The following is a 16,667-nucleotide window of genomic DNA, read 5'->3' on the forward strand; positions in this document are numbered from 1 at the left end:
TCATATGGGGGTTTTGCTTTGCCTCTCTGGCCAGCATATGAGCAGCTCTATCTCAAAGTTTTCTTGGTCTTCCTGATCTTACCTTGACTCCCATGTTTTCCCTTAACAGCCATGTGGAAATTGCAAGTTGGAAGTGCTTTGATGTCTTTATAGCCTTCCTCTGCTTTGTATGCATTAATTAGCTTTCACTTTCAGATCCTCAGCCAGCTGATTAGAGGAGCACCTGGTTGTTGAATGTTAACAAAAGGCTGAAGAGAATTTATTATGCTCTGGAATTCTCATCAGCTGACAAGCCGACAATTCTTGACCTTCCTATCTAGTCCTAATGAGTCAGTTAAGGCCTAATGCGTTAATTAAGTTCTGAGGCTTTACAACTGGAAGGGTGCCAAAACTTTTGCACACACAATTACCTTTTTTTCTGTTTTTAAAGTTAATCAAATATAAAGTAACTGTGCATTACCATATGCATAAAAATGTTTTTTTTTTCATAGTTTTCTACTTTTTCTCAACAAAATATGTCATTTCCAGGGGTTCCCAAACTTTTGCAGACCAGTCCATCATGCCTGGGTAGGATGGTTACTGATTTCCAGTTTATCAGGATCAGGGTCTTGCATGAAGTGTAACAAAAGCTGTGGCATTTGTGCTTTGTTGACTATTTTGAAGCAGCCAATTAATGTATTTTTTTTTCCTTTTTGTAATGGTGCGGTTATTTTACACTCAGGACTACAGTCTTCCAAACTTTCTTATGAAAGGACAAGAAAGGCATTGTAAGGTCTTATGAATTTTGAATTGGGATGGAGGTTATGCAAGGGCCCTTAGACAGAGGACCCTCCGTGCCAAGTAAATCCATCATGAGGTAATGATTTCCTCTTGGTCAATACCGGACCTCTCTCAGTAATGATCTGCGAGGTAAAGCATCGTGCTGTGAGAAACCGCAGGCCGTCCCTCGGCCCTCCAGAGGTCAAACAGGCTAATGGGGTTAGTAAGAGACCGAGGGCCATTTGGCCCAGGACGCTACACGTTACGCCAAACTGTGCAAATGCCAAATTTGCACCTCATTCTGCACAATGGATTTTTAATGAGCGCAGCCTGTGCATGCCTAATCTGTAGGCCTTTAAAATGCTGGTGTTGGCCATTTTGTCAAAAGTTAACTTGCAGACAATCCAAAAAAAAGCGAAAATGTCATGCTGTGGTGGGCTGGGTTTGAATGTTAAACGTCTTGATGAGCTCTAAAGAGTCGTTTCTTGTCACACTCTGTGCAGATGTTTGGACAGACGTTCTGTGTGGTTAGCAGAACAGGAGCAGTCCACTGAAAGAAATGATCGGCAAATACAGGTAAAGTTTAGAAGATGCAGGTTGAAAATCCTTTCCCACGAGATCTGGGGTCCAATTCAACGTGACATGCCAGGATTTGTCAGTCCGATCCTCGGGCACCTTCTGCCAGGCCACCGTTGTATTCTGCTCCTGGAGTTCACCTGGAGAATGGAACACAACCTAAAGGTAGAATGGCTGAGGGGTAGATGGACCACAGAGAATGCATAGTACCCAATTGTAGTGCAGTAGGTGGGATAATTAACCAGTCTCAGTGCAGGATGTGGGATAATATTAGCCAATCAAAGAGGTTTAATAGCACAGGATGGAGGTCACTACTAGCCAGAAATAGAATGGGAAAAGTATTGCCCGCTCATTGCTGAAAAGTCAAGTCTAGCAAAAATATACATTTATTGCAAGAAATAGATTAAAAACACACAAACTGAGCAAACGTTTAAGCTTCTCGCTCTCATCAGTGCTCACAAACTTTCTCAACCTACTTCTTTTTTTTTAAAGACTCACTCATAGCGCTGTAGATGGGATTTTCCAATTCCAGTGTAGGCAGTGGGTCAGTATGGTCCAATCCTAGAATGTGAGGTAGAGTATAGGAGGCAAGATATTGAGCCAACCCAGTGTAGGTGGGACATTATTAGCCAATCATAGCACAATAGGTAGGTGAACAGCAAATCCCAGCACTATTAAACATCCTACTGCGTGAGATGAGGCACTATCAACCAATCATAGTGCAGCAGACAGAATATTAGGATATTATTAGCTAAAAGCTTAAACAAGAGTGAGGACAACTAGCCAGGCCTGGCTTAGGAGGCAGAGCGACTAGCCAATCGTAGTGCAGGAGGTGGAACAGCAAGCCAATCTCAGCTCAGGAGACAGAACAATTTACCAATCCCAGCTTAGAAGGCAGAGCAACTAGCCAGTCCTAATGCAGGAGGCAGGACAATGAGCCAGTCCTAGCTCAGGAGGTGGGGTAACCAGTTGAGTCTGGGCAATATGCTGATGTTTCATTGTTATCGTGACAAATTATGGCATGATATGCTTTTTTTAACACATTGTGGATATCGCCAGTACTTAAAGAACACTGACCAACTACATGTTACATTACTAAGTGAGCATTATTAGTTTGTTGTAAATGTATTATTATGATAGTATTTTTATATGTGGCACTACAGGTTCTATTTTGACTGTTTCAGCTTATTAAATCTCAGAAAAATGAAATATTGTGATGCATATCATGTATCATGAAAATGTCTTAAAGTATCGTGATATTTATGCCATATCGCCCACCCCTAACTACTAGCCAATCCCAACACAGGAGACAGAGCAACTAGCCAATACTATAATAAGTTAAGATAACTAGCCAATCACAGCACAGCAGCTTAACAACTAGCAAAATCTAGTGCAGGAGGCAGGACAACAAGGCGATCCCAGCACAGGAGAAAGGACAATAACCAATACCTGCAACAGAGGCGGGACAACCAGCCAATACCAGCAGCAGGCAGATACTACTAGCCAATCGCAGCGCAGAAGGTGGGGCTTTCCTGAATACGGGTGTGGAAAAAAATGACGCGTCTGCACTTCAGCGCGGAGCAGATGAGGAAAGTTCAGATGCGAAAGAAGAAAGCAGGGGAGAAGCTGCTCAGAGCTGCAGTCTGAAGTGTTTGCATGAGAAATGCGAGACGGAGGAATGCAGGAAAGCTCTGCGTGGCTGTGAGAGGAAACACGTGTCGTGTTTTTTCTACTTTTTTTTTCTTTTCTGTTTTTTTTTGCATGAGTAGTTTCTCTGCTCTGGCTGTGGGGCAGAGGGGGGACGGGGGGAGTGTGTGTGTGCCCTCTGCACGGATGCTCCTGCACATGCATGTAGTCTATTTTCCCCAGCAGGAATGAAGGCAGCTCTGTGCTTTAATGAGCCTTGAAGCACATGTGGGCTGTCCAGAGTGGATTTGCACACAAAGCAGTGAGTTTATTGTTTGAGGAGTCACTAACAAAGCTAGGGAGTGTGGGTTGGGATGTGCTGGGTTTGGACAGCACTGCTGCCTCTGGCACTGTTGCTTATAGTGCTTCCAGACTGCACTGAAGGCATCAAGCTGTGGACGAGAGAACCGGTAAGTGCACTTTATCCACTTCATCATACTGTCCGTTGGTCTGCCTGTGTGATTTAATCTGTGTGCATTTTGCTGTGTGAGGTGGCAGCTTTGCTCAAGTTTGGGAAGCAGTCAAGTCTCAACAGAGGTTACTTTCAGTTTGGATGAAGCTTCTGAGATTTGACTGAATGTTTAGGACGGATTGTGAAAGCTTTTAAAGGATGGTGGTCTTTATTTATCATGCGCACAGTTTGTCAAAGGACATTTGTGCATTGAAATCAGGTAATTTAGTGTAGAAACCCTTAAATGGCAACAGAAAAAGTAGAGAAAACCCACAAAGAACCCTAAAATACAGAAATATCAATACAAAACAGAAAAAATGTGGATATGGATAAACACAAGGGCTTATACAGTGTGAAATATGAACTTTACTGGAGTTTTGTAGTGCAATAAAGAAAAAAACAAATAGCTGCACTGTGTAGAATCTATAAAACGTGTGGGGTAAAAGCTTGGGATGAAAAGAGTCGGGGGGGGAAAGGTGCTGAAGGTCGTTTAGAGGAGGGGGGTGAGGGTGGGTTTGCCTCCTTCTTTCTCTTCGCATGAGGGTGAGAGATATTTCAGCACTTGGCGAAAGATCTAGTGGCGAGTGAGGACAGGAAAAGTGAGGACAGAGGGGTTTGGGATAGGGTTCAACATCTGGGCAGCATTACTGTGGTATCTTGTTGACTTTCTGTTACGTTTAGACTATGATTAGCTCTGGCCCGTTTCGCCTGTTTCAGCTTTTTCATCCTTGTGGTTAACCTCTTTTAGCTTTTCACCTCTTTCTGCTTTTTTTTCATTGACCTCTTTTAGCTTTTCTCCCTTGTGGTTAAGCTCTTTGTCCCCTTTCCACACTTCTGGAGTTACACGTCTGCTGGACATCACTCCGCCTGCTGCCTGGGACACGCCTCTCTGTATGCAGAGAGTTATTGTGCAGTTTCAATCATAGAAAAATCAGAGGACACAGAAACAGACTCCTCCGAAGTCCTGGTTTATAATAATCATCATCAAAGCAATACATATAGTATAGCACTATATTTTGGTTTTGATTATTGACAGTGGATTCGCAAAAGATGATAAGCAAGAGACCCTCGGGAGAGACATATTGCATTGTTAGACCCTCCATGTATATATATATATATATATATATATATATATATATATACATATGTACTATATGGACAAAAGTATTGGGACACCTACACATTACACACACAGGAGCTTTTATGATATCCCGTTCTAAATCCATTAATATGGAGTGCGTCATTCATCCAGAAGAGCATCTGTGAGGTCAGACGCTGATGTTGGACGAGAGGGTCTGGCTCACAATCTCCGTTCTAGTTCATCCCCAAAGGTATTTGGTGGGGTTGAGGTCAGGACTCTGTGAGGGCCGGTCAAGTTCTTCCACACCAAACTCACCCAGTGATGCCTTTATGGACCTTGCTTTGTGCTCTGGGGCTCAGTCATGCTGGAACAGAAAAGGTTCTTCCCCCAACTGTTCCCACAGAGTTGGATACAATTGTCCAAACTGTCTGGGTGCTGAAGCATTAAGGTTTCCCTTCACTGGAACTAAGGGTTCTAGACCAACCCCTGAAAAACAGCCCCATATCATCATCCCTCCTCCACCAGACTTTACAGCTGGCACAATGCAGTCAGGCAGGTAATGTTCTTCTGGCATTCACCAAACCCAGACTCGTCCATCAGACTGACAGATAGAGAAGTGTGATTCATCACTCCACAGAATGTGTTTCCACTGCTCCAGAGTCCAGTGGCGGCGCTTCACACCACCCCATCCGACGCTTGGCATTGTGCATTTTGATCTGAGGCTTGTGTGTAGCTGCTCGGCCATGGAAACCCATTTCGTGAATCTCCTGATGCACAGTTCTTTTGCTGATGTTGCTTCCAGAGGCAATGTGGAACTCTTTAGTGATGATTCAACAGAGGACAGACACTGTTCAATTCAGCGCTCTGCGGCTCCGCTCTGTGACTTTGTCTGGTCTACTATGATTGAGCTGTTGTTGCTCCTAGGTGCTTCCATTCCACAGTAGCAGCACTTACAGTTGACAGGGGCAGATCTAGCAGGACAGAAATTCCACAAATTGACTTGTGGCAGAGGCAGCATCCTATGACAGTGTTTAAAGCCATGTTTAAAGTCACTGAGATCTTCAGTACGGCCCTTTTTACTGCCAGTGTTTGTTTACCGAGACTGCAAGGCCATGTGCTTGATTTTTATCCACCTCTGTGGGTGTAGCTGAAACACCAGAACTCAGTAATTAGGAGGGGTGTCCACATACTTTTGTCCATATAGTGTAGCTCATTTAGTACATATTACTGACTTACTAAAAAAGCTGACAGTACAAATGTTGTTAATCTTGTAAATCGGTATCCACTTAGCTGTTCTTTGTTGTAAACATGCCTATTAGTTTGTACAGCTGATTCTTATACCATCTCCTGTTATAATAATATATTCTTATTTCTAAGAGCCTTTGTGAATGTTATTGTAAGAAATTGTAAAACACATATATATAATATATTAATATATATATAATATATTGTATAACACATTTTTTTTGTATATAAAAATGTACTTTGCTAATAAACCTTTTTGAAGAATGTCTCCATCACTTTTCTCTTTCTGTAATGTGTCTGACCTTTTAGGAGGTTACTGTGCCGCTTCTTGACCCTTCCTCTGAGCACAGCAGGCTGAGAGCACCACTGGCTCGAGCCAAACGCTACGCCATTAACCCTCTGGGCTACAAATGGGAGCACTTCAACATCACTTACAAGTGAGTCTGAGAGAGGTTAAGAACTATTTCACTTTTCCAAATTTCCACAGACGGCCTGGATCGAAAGGTCATAGTCTGGATGTTCATGTCAGTGTTATGTCAGAGGATGCACTCAATAACAATAACAACACACCACGTGGCCGTGTCTGTAAGGAAGTTTTATCAATTAGCCATCAATAAAGTGGATTGGAAACAAGACCACTGTTACTGAGGGAGCCCTGCAATCAGCCAATTACGGAAGACCCCACAATTATTATTCGTATGATATTAGTACTGGATTAAAATCACTGCACAGTTATTACTGTCAGACTGTAAAACTACACACTGCAGATTCATACTGGATTAAAATCGCTCCACAATTATTACTGTCAGACTGTAAAACTACACACACTGCAGATTCATACTGGATTAAAATCGCTCCACAATTATTACAGTCAGACTGTAAAACTACACACACTGCAGATTCATACTGGATTAAAATCGCTCCACAGTTATTACTGTCAGACTGTAAAAACTACACACTGCAGATTCATACTGGATTAAAATCGCTCCACAATTATTACTGTCAGACTGTAAAAACTACACACACTGCAGATTCATACTGGATTAAAATCACTCCACAATTATTACTGTCAGACTGTAAAAACTACACACACTGCAGATTCATACTGGATTAAAATCACTCCACAATTATTACTGTCAGACTGTAAAACTACACACACACTGCAGATTCATACTGGATTAAAATCACTCCACAATTATTACTGTCAGACTGTAAAAACTACACACACACTGCAGATTCATACTGGATTAAAATCACTCCACAATTATTACTGTCAGACTGTAAAAACTACACACACACTGCAGATTCATACTGGATTAAAATCACTCCACAATTATTACTGTCAGACTGTAAAAACTACACACACACTGCAGATTCATACTGGATTAAAATCACTCCACAATTATTACTGTCAGACTGTAAAAACTACACACACACTGCAGATTCATACTGGATTAAAATCACTCCACAATTATTACTGTCAGACTGTAAAAACTACACACACTGCAGATTCATACTGGATTAAAATCACTCCACAATTATTACTGTCAGACTGTAAAACTACACACTGCAGATTCATACTGGATTAAGACTGGGAGTCTCATAACAAATCACTTAAACGACAGAACCTCTCTGGGTAAAACTATTCCAGCTTCAATAAAGCTTGATCATTAACTACATTAGCAAACTAAACCAAGAAGAATGCTTTGAGACAGAGGAGCCTCAGTGATAGGAAGGAATGAAAGAGCAGATATGCTGTGAGTGGGGGGGTTGAGTGATTAAAGTACAGACAGGCTTAGATGTAAGAGGAGGAAGAGAGTGATGGGGAGATGAGTAAACGGAGAAACGGGGAATTGTTGTTAGCAGATAAAACATAAATAGATTATTAAAAATGTTGTGCTGTACCTGGGCATGCAGCTGTCTCATTCCTGTCTACGGAGAATTAACATCTTTCTTCTCTCCTAAAGGATAACAAAGTTCCCCAACACGCTGAATAAAGAAGACACCCGTAAAGCCATCAGCATCGCCTTCACCAAATGGAGCGACGTGTCCCCTTTAACCTTCACCGAAATCACCGATCCTAACAAGAATGCTGACATCATTATTGGTGAGCTTGGGCAGGTGAAGTTATTGCGAACTCAAGTCGACAAGCGAAAGGCTTTATCGTCTTTATAGGGCTGTAAAAATGCTGATCTGAAAGTGGTGATTCAGCTGTGTCAGTTCTGAAATGTCAAATTCTGTATCATGATCTCACAAAGATCTTTGGACCCCCACCTCCTCCACACTCACACAATAACACAAAAGTAATCAAAATAACAATAATTAAACAACTTTAATAAACAGCTTGTGTTTGTTTATGGGCACTTTGAACAGCACTGGAAAACATGTAAGCAAACAAAGTGATTAATTCTCCATTGATGTGCAATAGCCTGTTATTTCCTGAACAGATGTATTTCTGCAGAGTCTTGTTCTTAGGGGGCTTTTAATTATTTTAAACACAGTGGGGGCCGCATTTAAGGGGCATTTATTCCATTTACACATTCAATGGCTTTTTGTTCATTTAAATTTTGCATCTGCAGTGGACTGTCCCTTTATAAGCTGCTTAAGGCCTTGTAGTCTGAGGCCCCGAGGGCCCTGGCAGCCAGAGGCCCCTGGATACTGTTCCACTCATCGTCGCTGTCCAAAGAAAACCACGTATCTCCATTTTTGTCAATTTTTATTTTTCTACATCATTTCAACACACCAGCTGTCCCTTATGTTGTGTGAAAATTTCATGATGAATGGACCAATAGAAATGCTCTAAATTCACGCACACATCTTCTAAGCCGCTTATCCTTCTGGGTTGCGGGGGGAGCTGGAGTCTATCCCAGCGGTCATCGGGTGGAAGGCAGAATACACCCTGGACAGGTCACCAGTCCATCGCAGGACAGACACACTGATATATACATTTACACCCATGGGCAACTTAGTGTGTCCAGTTGGCCTGACTGCATGTCTCTGGACTGTGGGAGGAAACCCACACAGACACGGGGAGAACATGCAAACCCCACACAGAAAGGACCCTGGTCACCTAGCTGGGGAATCGAACCCAGTCCTCACAGCGCTACCCACTGCGCCTTCGTGCCACCTGCTCTAAAATCACTTAGAATAAAATCTTACATTGATGTACACTGAAAGGTAAGAGTGTTTTGTATTTTAGAGATACTTCTTTTTACATATATATATATATATATATATATATATGTATATATATATATATCGCTGCTGTCGGAACAAAACCTTTTATCTCCAAAATGGTAACTTTACAGGAGAAGCAAAAAACATACTTCATTTATAATGTAAGTCAATGGAACCAGACTCATTTTGGGTCATTTGGGCCGTTTATTTTGGTCCATTCATTATGAAATGTACACACAATATAAAGGGCAAAAGGCATTTTCAAATTATGTCAAAAACAAATATACAAGCACACATATTTACCCACTCATGGTCACATCATGCAAAAAGTGAACCTTCTCCCACTTACAGAAACATGTACATTCAGGTTCTGTTGACCTGTTATGTTCTCATCTCTCGTCTGTTCTGTCTGTCCAGTTTGTCTGCTGGCTGTGTGTCTGTCTGTCCCATCTGTCTGTCTCATGTTTTTCTTTATTGTTCTCCGCTTAGCATTTCTCCTCTGAAGTGGGTCGGCTGTTGGGAGGGGGGATTGAGGGGCTTATGAGTGGGTTGGGTACACAGCTTCACCGCTACCTGTAATGCATCACGTTGTGTCTCCACTGCTATGAAGGAACTGTTAATTAAATGACAATAAAATAAAGGAAAAGAGGAGAAAAAATGGATCTTGCTGAAAGGGGGAGTGAGGGTGTGGCCAGAGGATACTGGCCCGGTTTAGTTAAAAAAATAAATAAATAAAAATGTTTAAGTAAATGTTATTATGAAATGCATTTTTCAAAGAATCATAGTCTAATCACTGAATCACTGAATCACTGTGGGGTCAGAGATTTACATCAGTGGTCTTTAGAGTTCTGCTGTTTTATTCTGGAATCTTAGGCCACTTTCTCTGTGTGTTTTTTTGCCTGGCCAGGTTTCTACACGTTTAATCACACAGACTGCTGGTGGTCTCCGCTGCACCCCTGCTTTGACGGGCTGAACGGGGAACTGGCCCATGCCTTCCTGCCCCCGCGGGGCGAGATTCACTTCGATAACCACGAGTTCTGGATCCTGGGGAAGTCACGCTTCAGCTGGAAGCAAGGTAACTCCAGAAAAAGCTCCTTTTAGAATGTGATGTATTGATATGAAGGCGACTGAACTGCATCAGTTTTGGAATGGATTATAATTGATTATAATAATATTCAATAAGGGATGTGCTCATTTCATTTTTTGGCCAAAATAAAATGTTCAGATATAAAAGTCCAAAAAGAATTTGATGTATTGTTGTTAATGTCTGTCTTCCACTACTGTCTAAACGGTTCTCTGAGTCAATGTACTGTTTATTTCCCAGTCCATTCAGTCCTTACATGGAAATTAAAGGGACCTATGAAGCTCATTTTCAGTTCATACTGTTATTTTTGGTCTACTAGAACAGACTTACATGCTTTAATGTTCCAGAAACACATTATTTTCCTCGTACTGTACATCTCTATTCACCATCTGTCTGAAACACTCTGTTAGAGCTCCTGTGTCTTTAAGCTCCGCCTCCCCATGAGCCCAGTGTGCTCTGATTGGTCAACTTGCCCAGACTGTTCTGAATGGTCATCCTCCAGAGCAGTTCCGTCCTTTCACGTTCTGCCCCTGTCCTGCAGTCTGCGGACAGACCCTTCTCTCCTGAGCAGCTATAAACTTTAAAAGGGGGACCACCCTTAAATAAAAAAGAGCATTACTTCATTAACAGCTACCAGCGCTGCTCTGTAGGCGACCCTGCCAGTCTGCAGTGACAGCAGAGGAGGGTAAAGTTCAGCTCCTCACTGCTGGGCTTTAGTTACATTTAGGGCATCATATGCCTTCAAAGAGGGGGGGCAATTATTTATTATGGCCCGCCACTAATTCTTCGGTGATCTGAAGCTGAAGTCAGATATTCACCAGCTTCTTGTTAGAATTTTCCTGTTCCACCTTAAATGGAGCAGCAGTTTTGACACCTGAGGCGCCAGAATGTAACTGCTGCACCATTTAAGGTGGAATGGGAAATTTAGCTAGCTAGCTATTGAGACATCAGATACTACTAGTGACTTTTTATGCTTGTTATGAAGGAAATGACCATAATACATTGAAACAACATTAAACTAAGATAATACAGTGATTATCGTAACTTTTAACAGAGAAAATTCTCACATTTGTGTGTTTCTTGCTGTTTTTTTTTCTCATAACTCTCTGTTTAGAGTCTCTGAAAAACCTCTGTTTGGAGGGCCATGTAGCCCCAACACTTCGCCCTACCCCTCTATCTCAACAAAAATCGGGAGACCCTACCCCTGGACATGAACGCACAAAACAGAGGGCTAAGGGCTGAGTGGTAGGGGTGAGGGGTGAAATGGGATTGGGCCAGTTTCTCCCTCTGGAATAAACTTTGGGCCTTGTAACTTTCCAGACGTTTCACATTCACAAAAAGCTACAACACACTAAAGGAAACAGAGAAACCAGAAAAACATAATACACCCTATTTATGCGTGAAAAGCAGCCTGTTCAGTTCAGTTTCTGTGATGTCACAAAAACCAACATACATACATATATATGTCTGTTCAGCCTACAACAGTTTAGCCCCGCCCATTCACACTGAAGGTATAAAGAACATTTCAGTCTGTTTTGGAATGAGGCAGAATAGAGGCCAACCAATCAGAACAGAACTCATTTACATATATCAACCTTAAAGGCACAGTAACAAAATCAGCCGGTTTAATTCTAAGGGACAAAGAGAGGTTGAAATATGGTTATGTAAAAGTGAATTATGACTGTTTTTGATACATAAAAGCACGCAAATGTTAAATGTTGAAAAAGAACATGCAAGAAAAATGTAGGATATGGGCCCTTTAAGCTAACTAGAGAAGCACGACAGGTTGGAACAAAACCCCGGGGTGGATTTCTACCTTCTGGACCTGAACTATTCACCTCCGCTTTGTGTGTTCATTGTCATGAATTGTACCACAAGAAGCTGAACTGAATTGTGGGGCACGCTGACATCCCTCTTTCTATGTTTCTGTTCTGCTCTATTTGGCTCTCTGTCTGTTCTGATCTATTTCTCTGGTCACTCTTCCTTCACCCCTTCCTCCTGCTCAGGCGTGTGGCTGAATGACCTCGTGCAGGTGGCTGCCCATGAGATTGGTCATGCTCTTGGCCTGTGGCATTCGCGGGATCCCAACGCTCTGATGCACCCCAACGCCACCTACACGGGCCAGCGCAACATCGCCCAGGACGACATCTGGGGCATCCAGCGGCTTTATGGTAAACCAGGACTGACCTGCATGAAGAGATGATGGGTTCTTTGAGGGTTCTTAAGTAAAGAAAATGGTTCTATATAGAAACCATGAACACTCAGAGAACACCTTGCATGATTAAGCAGTTCTTCGCATTGTGAAAGCGTTCTTCAGACCGATGGAGGTGGTGTAGATGGTTCTATACAGCACCACAAAGGGATCTTCTATGATTATAAGCTTGATATTGAGGTGTTAGGATTAGGTTTTGGGTTGTGGTTAGGGTTAGGATTAGGGCCAGGGTGAGGGTTGGATTAGGTTTTAGGTTGAGGTTAAGGTTAGGATTAGGGCCAGGGTTAAGGTTAGGATTAGGTTTTAGGTTGAGGTTAAGGTTAGAGTTAGGATTAGGGCCAGGGTTAGGGGTAGGATTAGGTTTTAGGTTAAGGTTAAGGTTAGGATTAGGGCCAGGGTTAGGGGGTAGGATTAGGTTTTGGGTTGAGGTTAAGGTTTGGGTTAGGGCCAGGGTTAGGGTTAGGATTAGGGCCAAGGTGAGGGTTAGGTTTTGGGTTAAGGTTAGAGTTAGGGCCAGGTTAGGGTTAGGATTAGGTGTTGTGTAAGGTTGGTAAGGTTAGGTTTCGCATAATAACGAAATTCGAATTAACAATTCATCTACTTAATGTAAGTAATGTATCAACCGAACATCTACAAGACATTTAACTTCAGTGTATTCAGATGCTTCACTGCGGCTGCTTCACTGATATGTTGTTGATGTGTTACTGATAATCTGTTAAGAGTTTATTAATCATCTACAAAGGACCACTCCAAATAAACTGTTACCAAAGTTTTTTATCGACATCAGCATGTATGTGCAACAATAAAAAAACATCAGCCCACAATTATCATATCAGGGCATCCCTCATAAATAAAACTTACTGTTACTCACATTGGGCCTCAATCACCAACATCTTCCTAAGTCTTTTCTTAAATGTGTTCTTGACAAAAGTTCTGAGAAAAGGTCTACATCAGATTCATGACGTGTTCTTAAAGCGCAGAACTGTTCACACCTTTGTGCTCTTGAGTGTGTGTAGATTCTGTTCTTACCTAAGAACAAATCCAAATACGAAAACATTGATGAATGTCAGAATTTTTGTGAAAACTGCGTAAAGTGGGTTTTAAGAAGACATTTCTTTGTAATAATGGTTGGTGAACGAGGCCCAAAGTTCTTCTCAGGGTCTGTGATGAATGTGCACATTTAACTGGATGTGTACTTATGTTTCAGGCTGCTTGGATAAGAAGCGCGTGTGTGACCCCTGGGCTCGGTTAGGGTTTTGTGAGAGAAGGCGGAGCTTCATGAAAAAACACTGTCCTCAGCGCTGTGACCTGTGTTACGGTGAGACTCTGAGAAGCCCATGACTATAAAGTCATGCCCATGACTATCATACCAAGCAAATTAAACCAAAAATTCAATTAATTTCATTTTCCCTTTAGGCCAAATGTAGTCAACCAGCCGAGACATGTTTGGTGTGTGAAATCTGCTTCTTTTGGAGCTACAAGGCTAATGTCTGTAACAAGTAATGGATGTTTATAGCTGTCCTGCCAGTTAACTTTATGAAGAACTGAGCCCATAAATCATCACCCATTTGCCTCAAACTGTATCTAGTTCATTATGTGGTTTCTGACACTGTATGACATCTTGTTAACAATAAACCTGGACTAAATAATGACAACATTCAATGTTCAAGATGGCTGCTGCTACTGTTTTTGACAAAATGTATTCAGTGTGACATACGTCTGTTCATTTTTTTATAGCTAACCGTATATTAACACTATAATCAATATGTAACCTATGCATGCAGGATGCACGATGCTAACTGGTGGGGTATAAGCGTCTAATTCTCTTTTAGCCTCGTAGCTCCAGTGCAAAACTAAGGAATCAAACTACAGACACCAAACAGGTCTCGGCCGTACATTTGTGGTAAATGTACATCTGATTGTTGGCCAAATCATCGCTTTAAAGAGTATTTAGAGTGTATAAAAGTGATCTGCCCATCAGAAACACTGGACGCTGTGTCCACCCCGACTCCTCCCCCTGCCAACGTTAAGGTCAAGATGGTGCCTCGAGGGAAAGTGGTGGGCTTCCGCTGTGGGACAAAAAACACGAAAGTGCCTCCAAAAGTCAGGTAGGACACAGCCTCACAAAACCGCACACACTTCAGGTGAAGAATGTTTTATGGACTGTTGCCAAATTTGTACAATATTCCCCTTAGCCCCAGTGCAGCTCCCAAATATACACAAAATTCCAATTAGTCCAAATGCAGCTCCCAAATATACACAAAATTCCAATTAGTCCAAATGCAGCTCCCAAATATACACAAAATTTGCTTTAGCCCAAATATAGTAGGCAAATGTACACAGTATTCCCCTTAGCCCAAATGTAGTTGCCAAATTTTCACAAAACTCCTCCTAGCCCAAATGCAGCTCCCACATATACACAAAACTCTGATTAGCCTAAATGTAGTTGCCAAATTTACACCATATTCCCCTTAGCCCAAATACAGTTGCCAAATATACACAGTATTCCCCTTGGCCCAAATGCAGTCACCAAATTTGGACAATATTCCTCTCAGCCTAAATGTAGTCAAAAGACGAATGAGGAGTTGGAAAATATGAAGCCAATTTCAGGCCAAGAAAAGAGGAACAAGTTAACATCCAGCTGCTCCAGAATGAAAACGTGTTTCCTTTTCAAAGAATTGAAAAAGAAGTGATTTTTTGAAGAATTATGACTACAGTAATGATTTTCTCAGTACATCACTCTGAGTTGTTCCTCATTATGTGAAAGAGGCTGATGGTGAGATGTGTTGAAACATTAGTCAGCTAATTATTGGTTAAGCTACCTGATAGGTATAATTTACTAATTGTCATCATAACATGAGCTACTCAAAAAGAAGAGACTCCAGAAAACACAGGGTTGTGCATCACTAATGTCTGTCTTTGTGGAGAGGTGTGAACTGTTTTCACAGCAGGGGGTTCTCACCCTCCCGTCACCCCTCATTGCTCACTAGCAGCTCAACACAGTCACAACATTTCACACACAGAGAGACAGCAGTGTCTGAGTCATTAATGTGATAAAATTTACCAGAAAAAACTTTTTTTGATTATATTAATTAATATCCGAGGAGCGGAATGGCCACTAGGGGGCCTGCAGAGAAAGTTAAACGCTGGAATGTGATTGGTCCTTCTAAAACAATTCAGAAAATTCTGATTATTCAGAATAATTCATTACGATTCGACTGATTTGATACTGATGTGTTCTCAGCTGGTATAAAGATGGAGAGCAGCTGTTGACCTCCATCCCCGGCTACATCGTCATCAAAGACCGCGACCTGCGCATCGTGGCTAACGAGTTTAACGAGGGGACGTACACCTGCAGGATCCACCGACGTGGCACCGTCGTCTCAGCCAACTCCTGGGCCATCAGACTCAAACCAGAACGGTCATCGAACAACAGCTGATGAAGAGCGGGTGAGGGAGTGGAGGGAGGAGAGACTGATTTAAGCACTCGCACTACCTCCAGCACTGAAGTCCACTCAGAACTTCTCTCCTTACCTCACATTCAGAAACAACGTAACAGCAAATCGCATCTACATTCAATGAACTGCTTCATGTGAGAGTGGAAGATTTTATGGGTGAAATTCGCATGGAGACATAGTAGCTGGCTCGTGCTGAAAGAAGGGCTGGATGCTGTAGCAAGCAGTTTTTTTTATATGTATTTACATCTGATTTACAGTCATATGCAAAAGTTTGGAAGCTCCTGGTCAAATTAAATGCTTTGATGATGTTCTAATTGAAAAGAATTCATCCTCTAGAGGGAACACATCTAAATAATGGCATTTTCTGCAAGTTTTAGTTCACAATTTCTATTTATTGGAAAAAAAATAAAAATAAAATATCACTGTCCAAAAAAACAAGGGGAACTTTACAGGAGAGGGGAAAGACGTTCGTAACTTTCACACACACACATTTTCTAAGCCGCTTCTGGGTCGCGGGGAAGCTGAAGCTTATCCCAGCTGTCATTGGACGGAAGCCAGGATACACCCCGGACAGGTCGCCAGTCCATCGCAGGGCTTCTTAACTCTTAATGTAAGTTAATGTAAAGAGATTTTATTCAAAGGAATTTTGGAGCATTTCTGTTAGTCCAATCATAATGAAATTTGAGTGTAAAGGACAGCTGCTGAGCTCAAAATATGCAGAAAACTAAAATTTGGAAAAAATTGGGATTTTTTTTGGACAGCGTAACTTTTGCACAGTCCACATTTTATGTTTTTTCCCCCAGTATGTCAAATTCAGCAAATAAATAATCAGTACACACCAATCAGGCGTAACATTATGACCACCTCCTTGTTTCTACACTCATTGTCCATTTTATCAGCTCCACTTACTATATAGGTGCACTTTGTAGTTCTACAGT

The 16,667-nt window shown here is 41.8% G+C and overlaps 1 protein-coding gene across 1 annotated transcript; it reads left to right on the forward strand.

Annotated features, from left to right (window-relative positions):
* The first annotated feature begins 2,566 nt into the window (after positions 1 to 2,566).
* Positions 2,567 to 16,183, forward strand: mmp23bb (matrix metallopeptidase 23bb). Its single transcript, XM_036585618.1, has 8 exons — positions 2,567 to 3,431; positions 6,108 to 6,235; positions 7,766 to 7,905; positions 9,883 to 10,050; positions 12,066 to 12,230; positions 13,479 to 13,589; positions 14,253 to 14,379; positions 15,516 to 16,183. The coding sequence occupies exons 1-8, from the start codon at positions 3,336 to 3,338 to the stop codon at positions 15,709 to 15,711; spliced, it is 1,131 nt and encodes a 376-aa protein (XP_036441511.1). The 5' UTR covers positions 2,567 to 3,335; the 3' UTR covers positions 15,712 to 16,183.
* The last annotated feature ends 484 nt before the right edge of the window (positions 16,184 to 16,667 follow it).

Source organism: Colossoma macropomum, unplaced genomic scaffold (assembly GCF_904425465.1).
Source record: "Colossoma macropomum unplaced genomic scaffold, Colossoma_macropomum, whole genome shotgun sequence".
NCBI classification, from domain to species: Eukaryota; Metazoa; Chordata; class Actinopteri; order Characiformes; family Serrasalmidae; genus Colossoma; species Colossoma macropomum.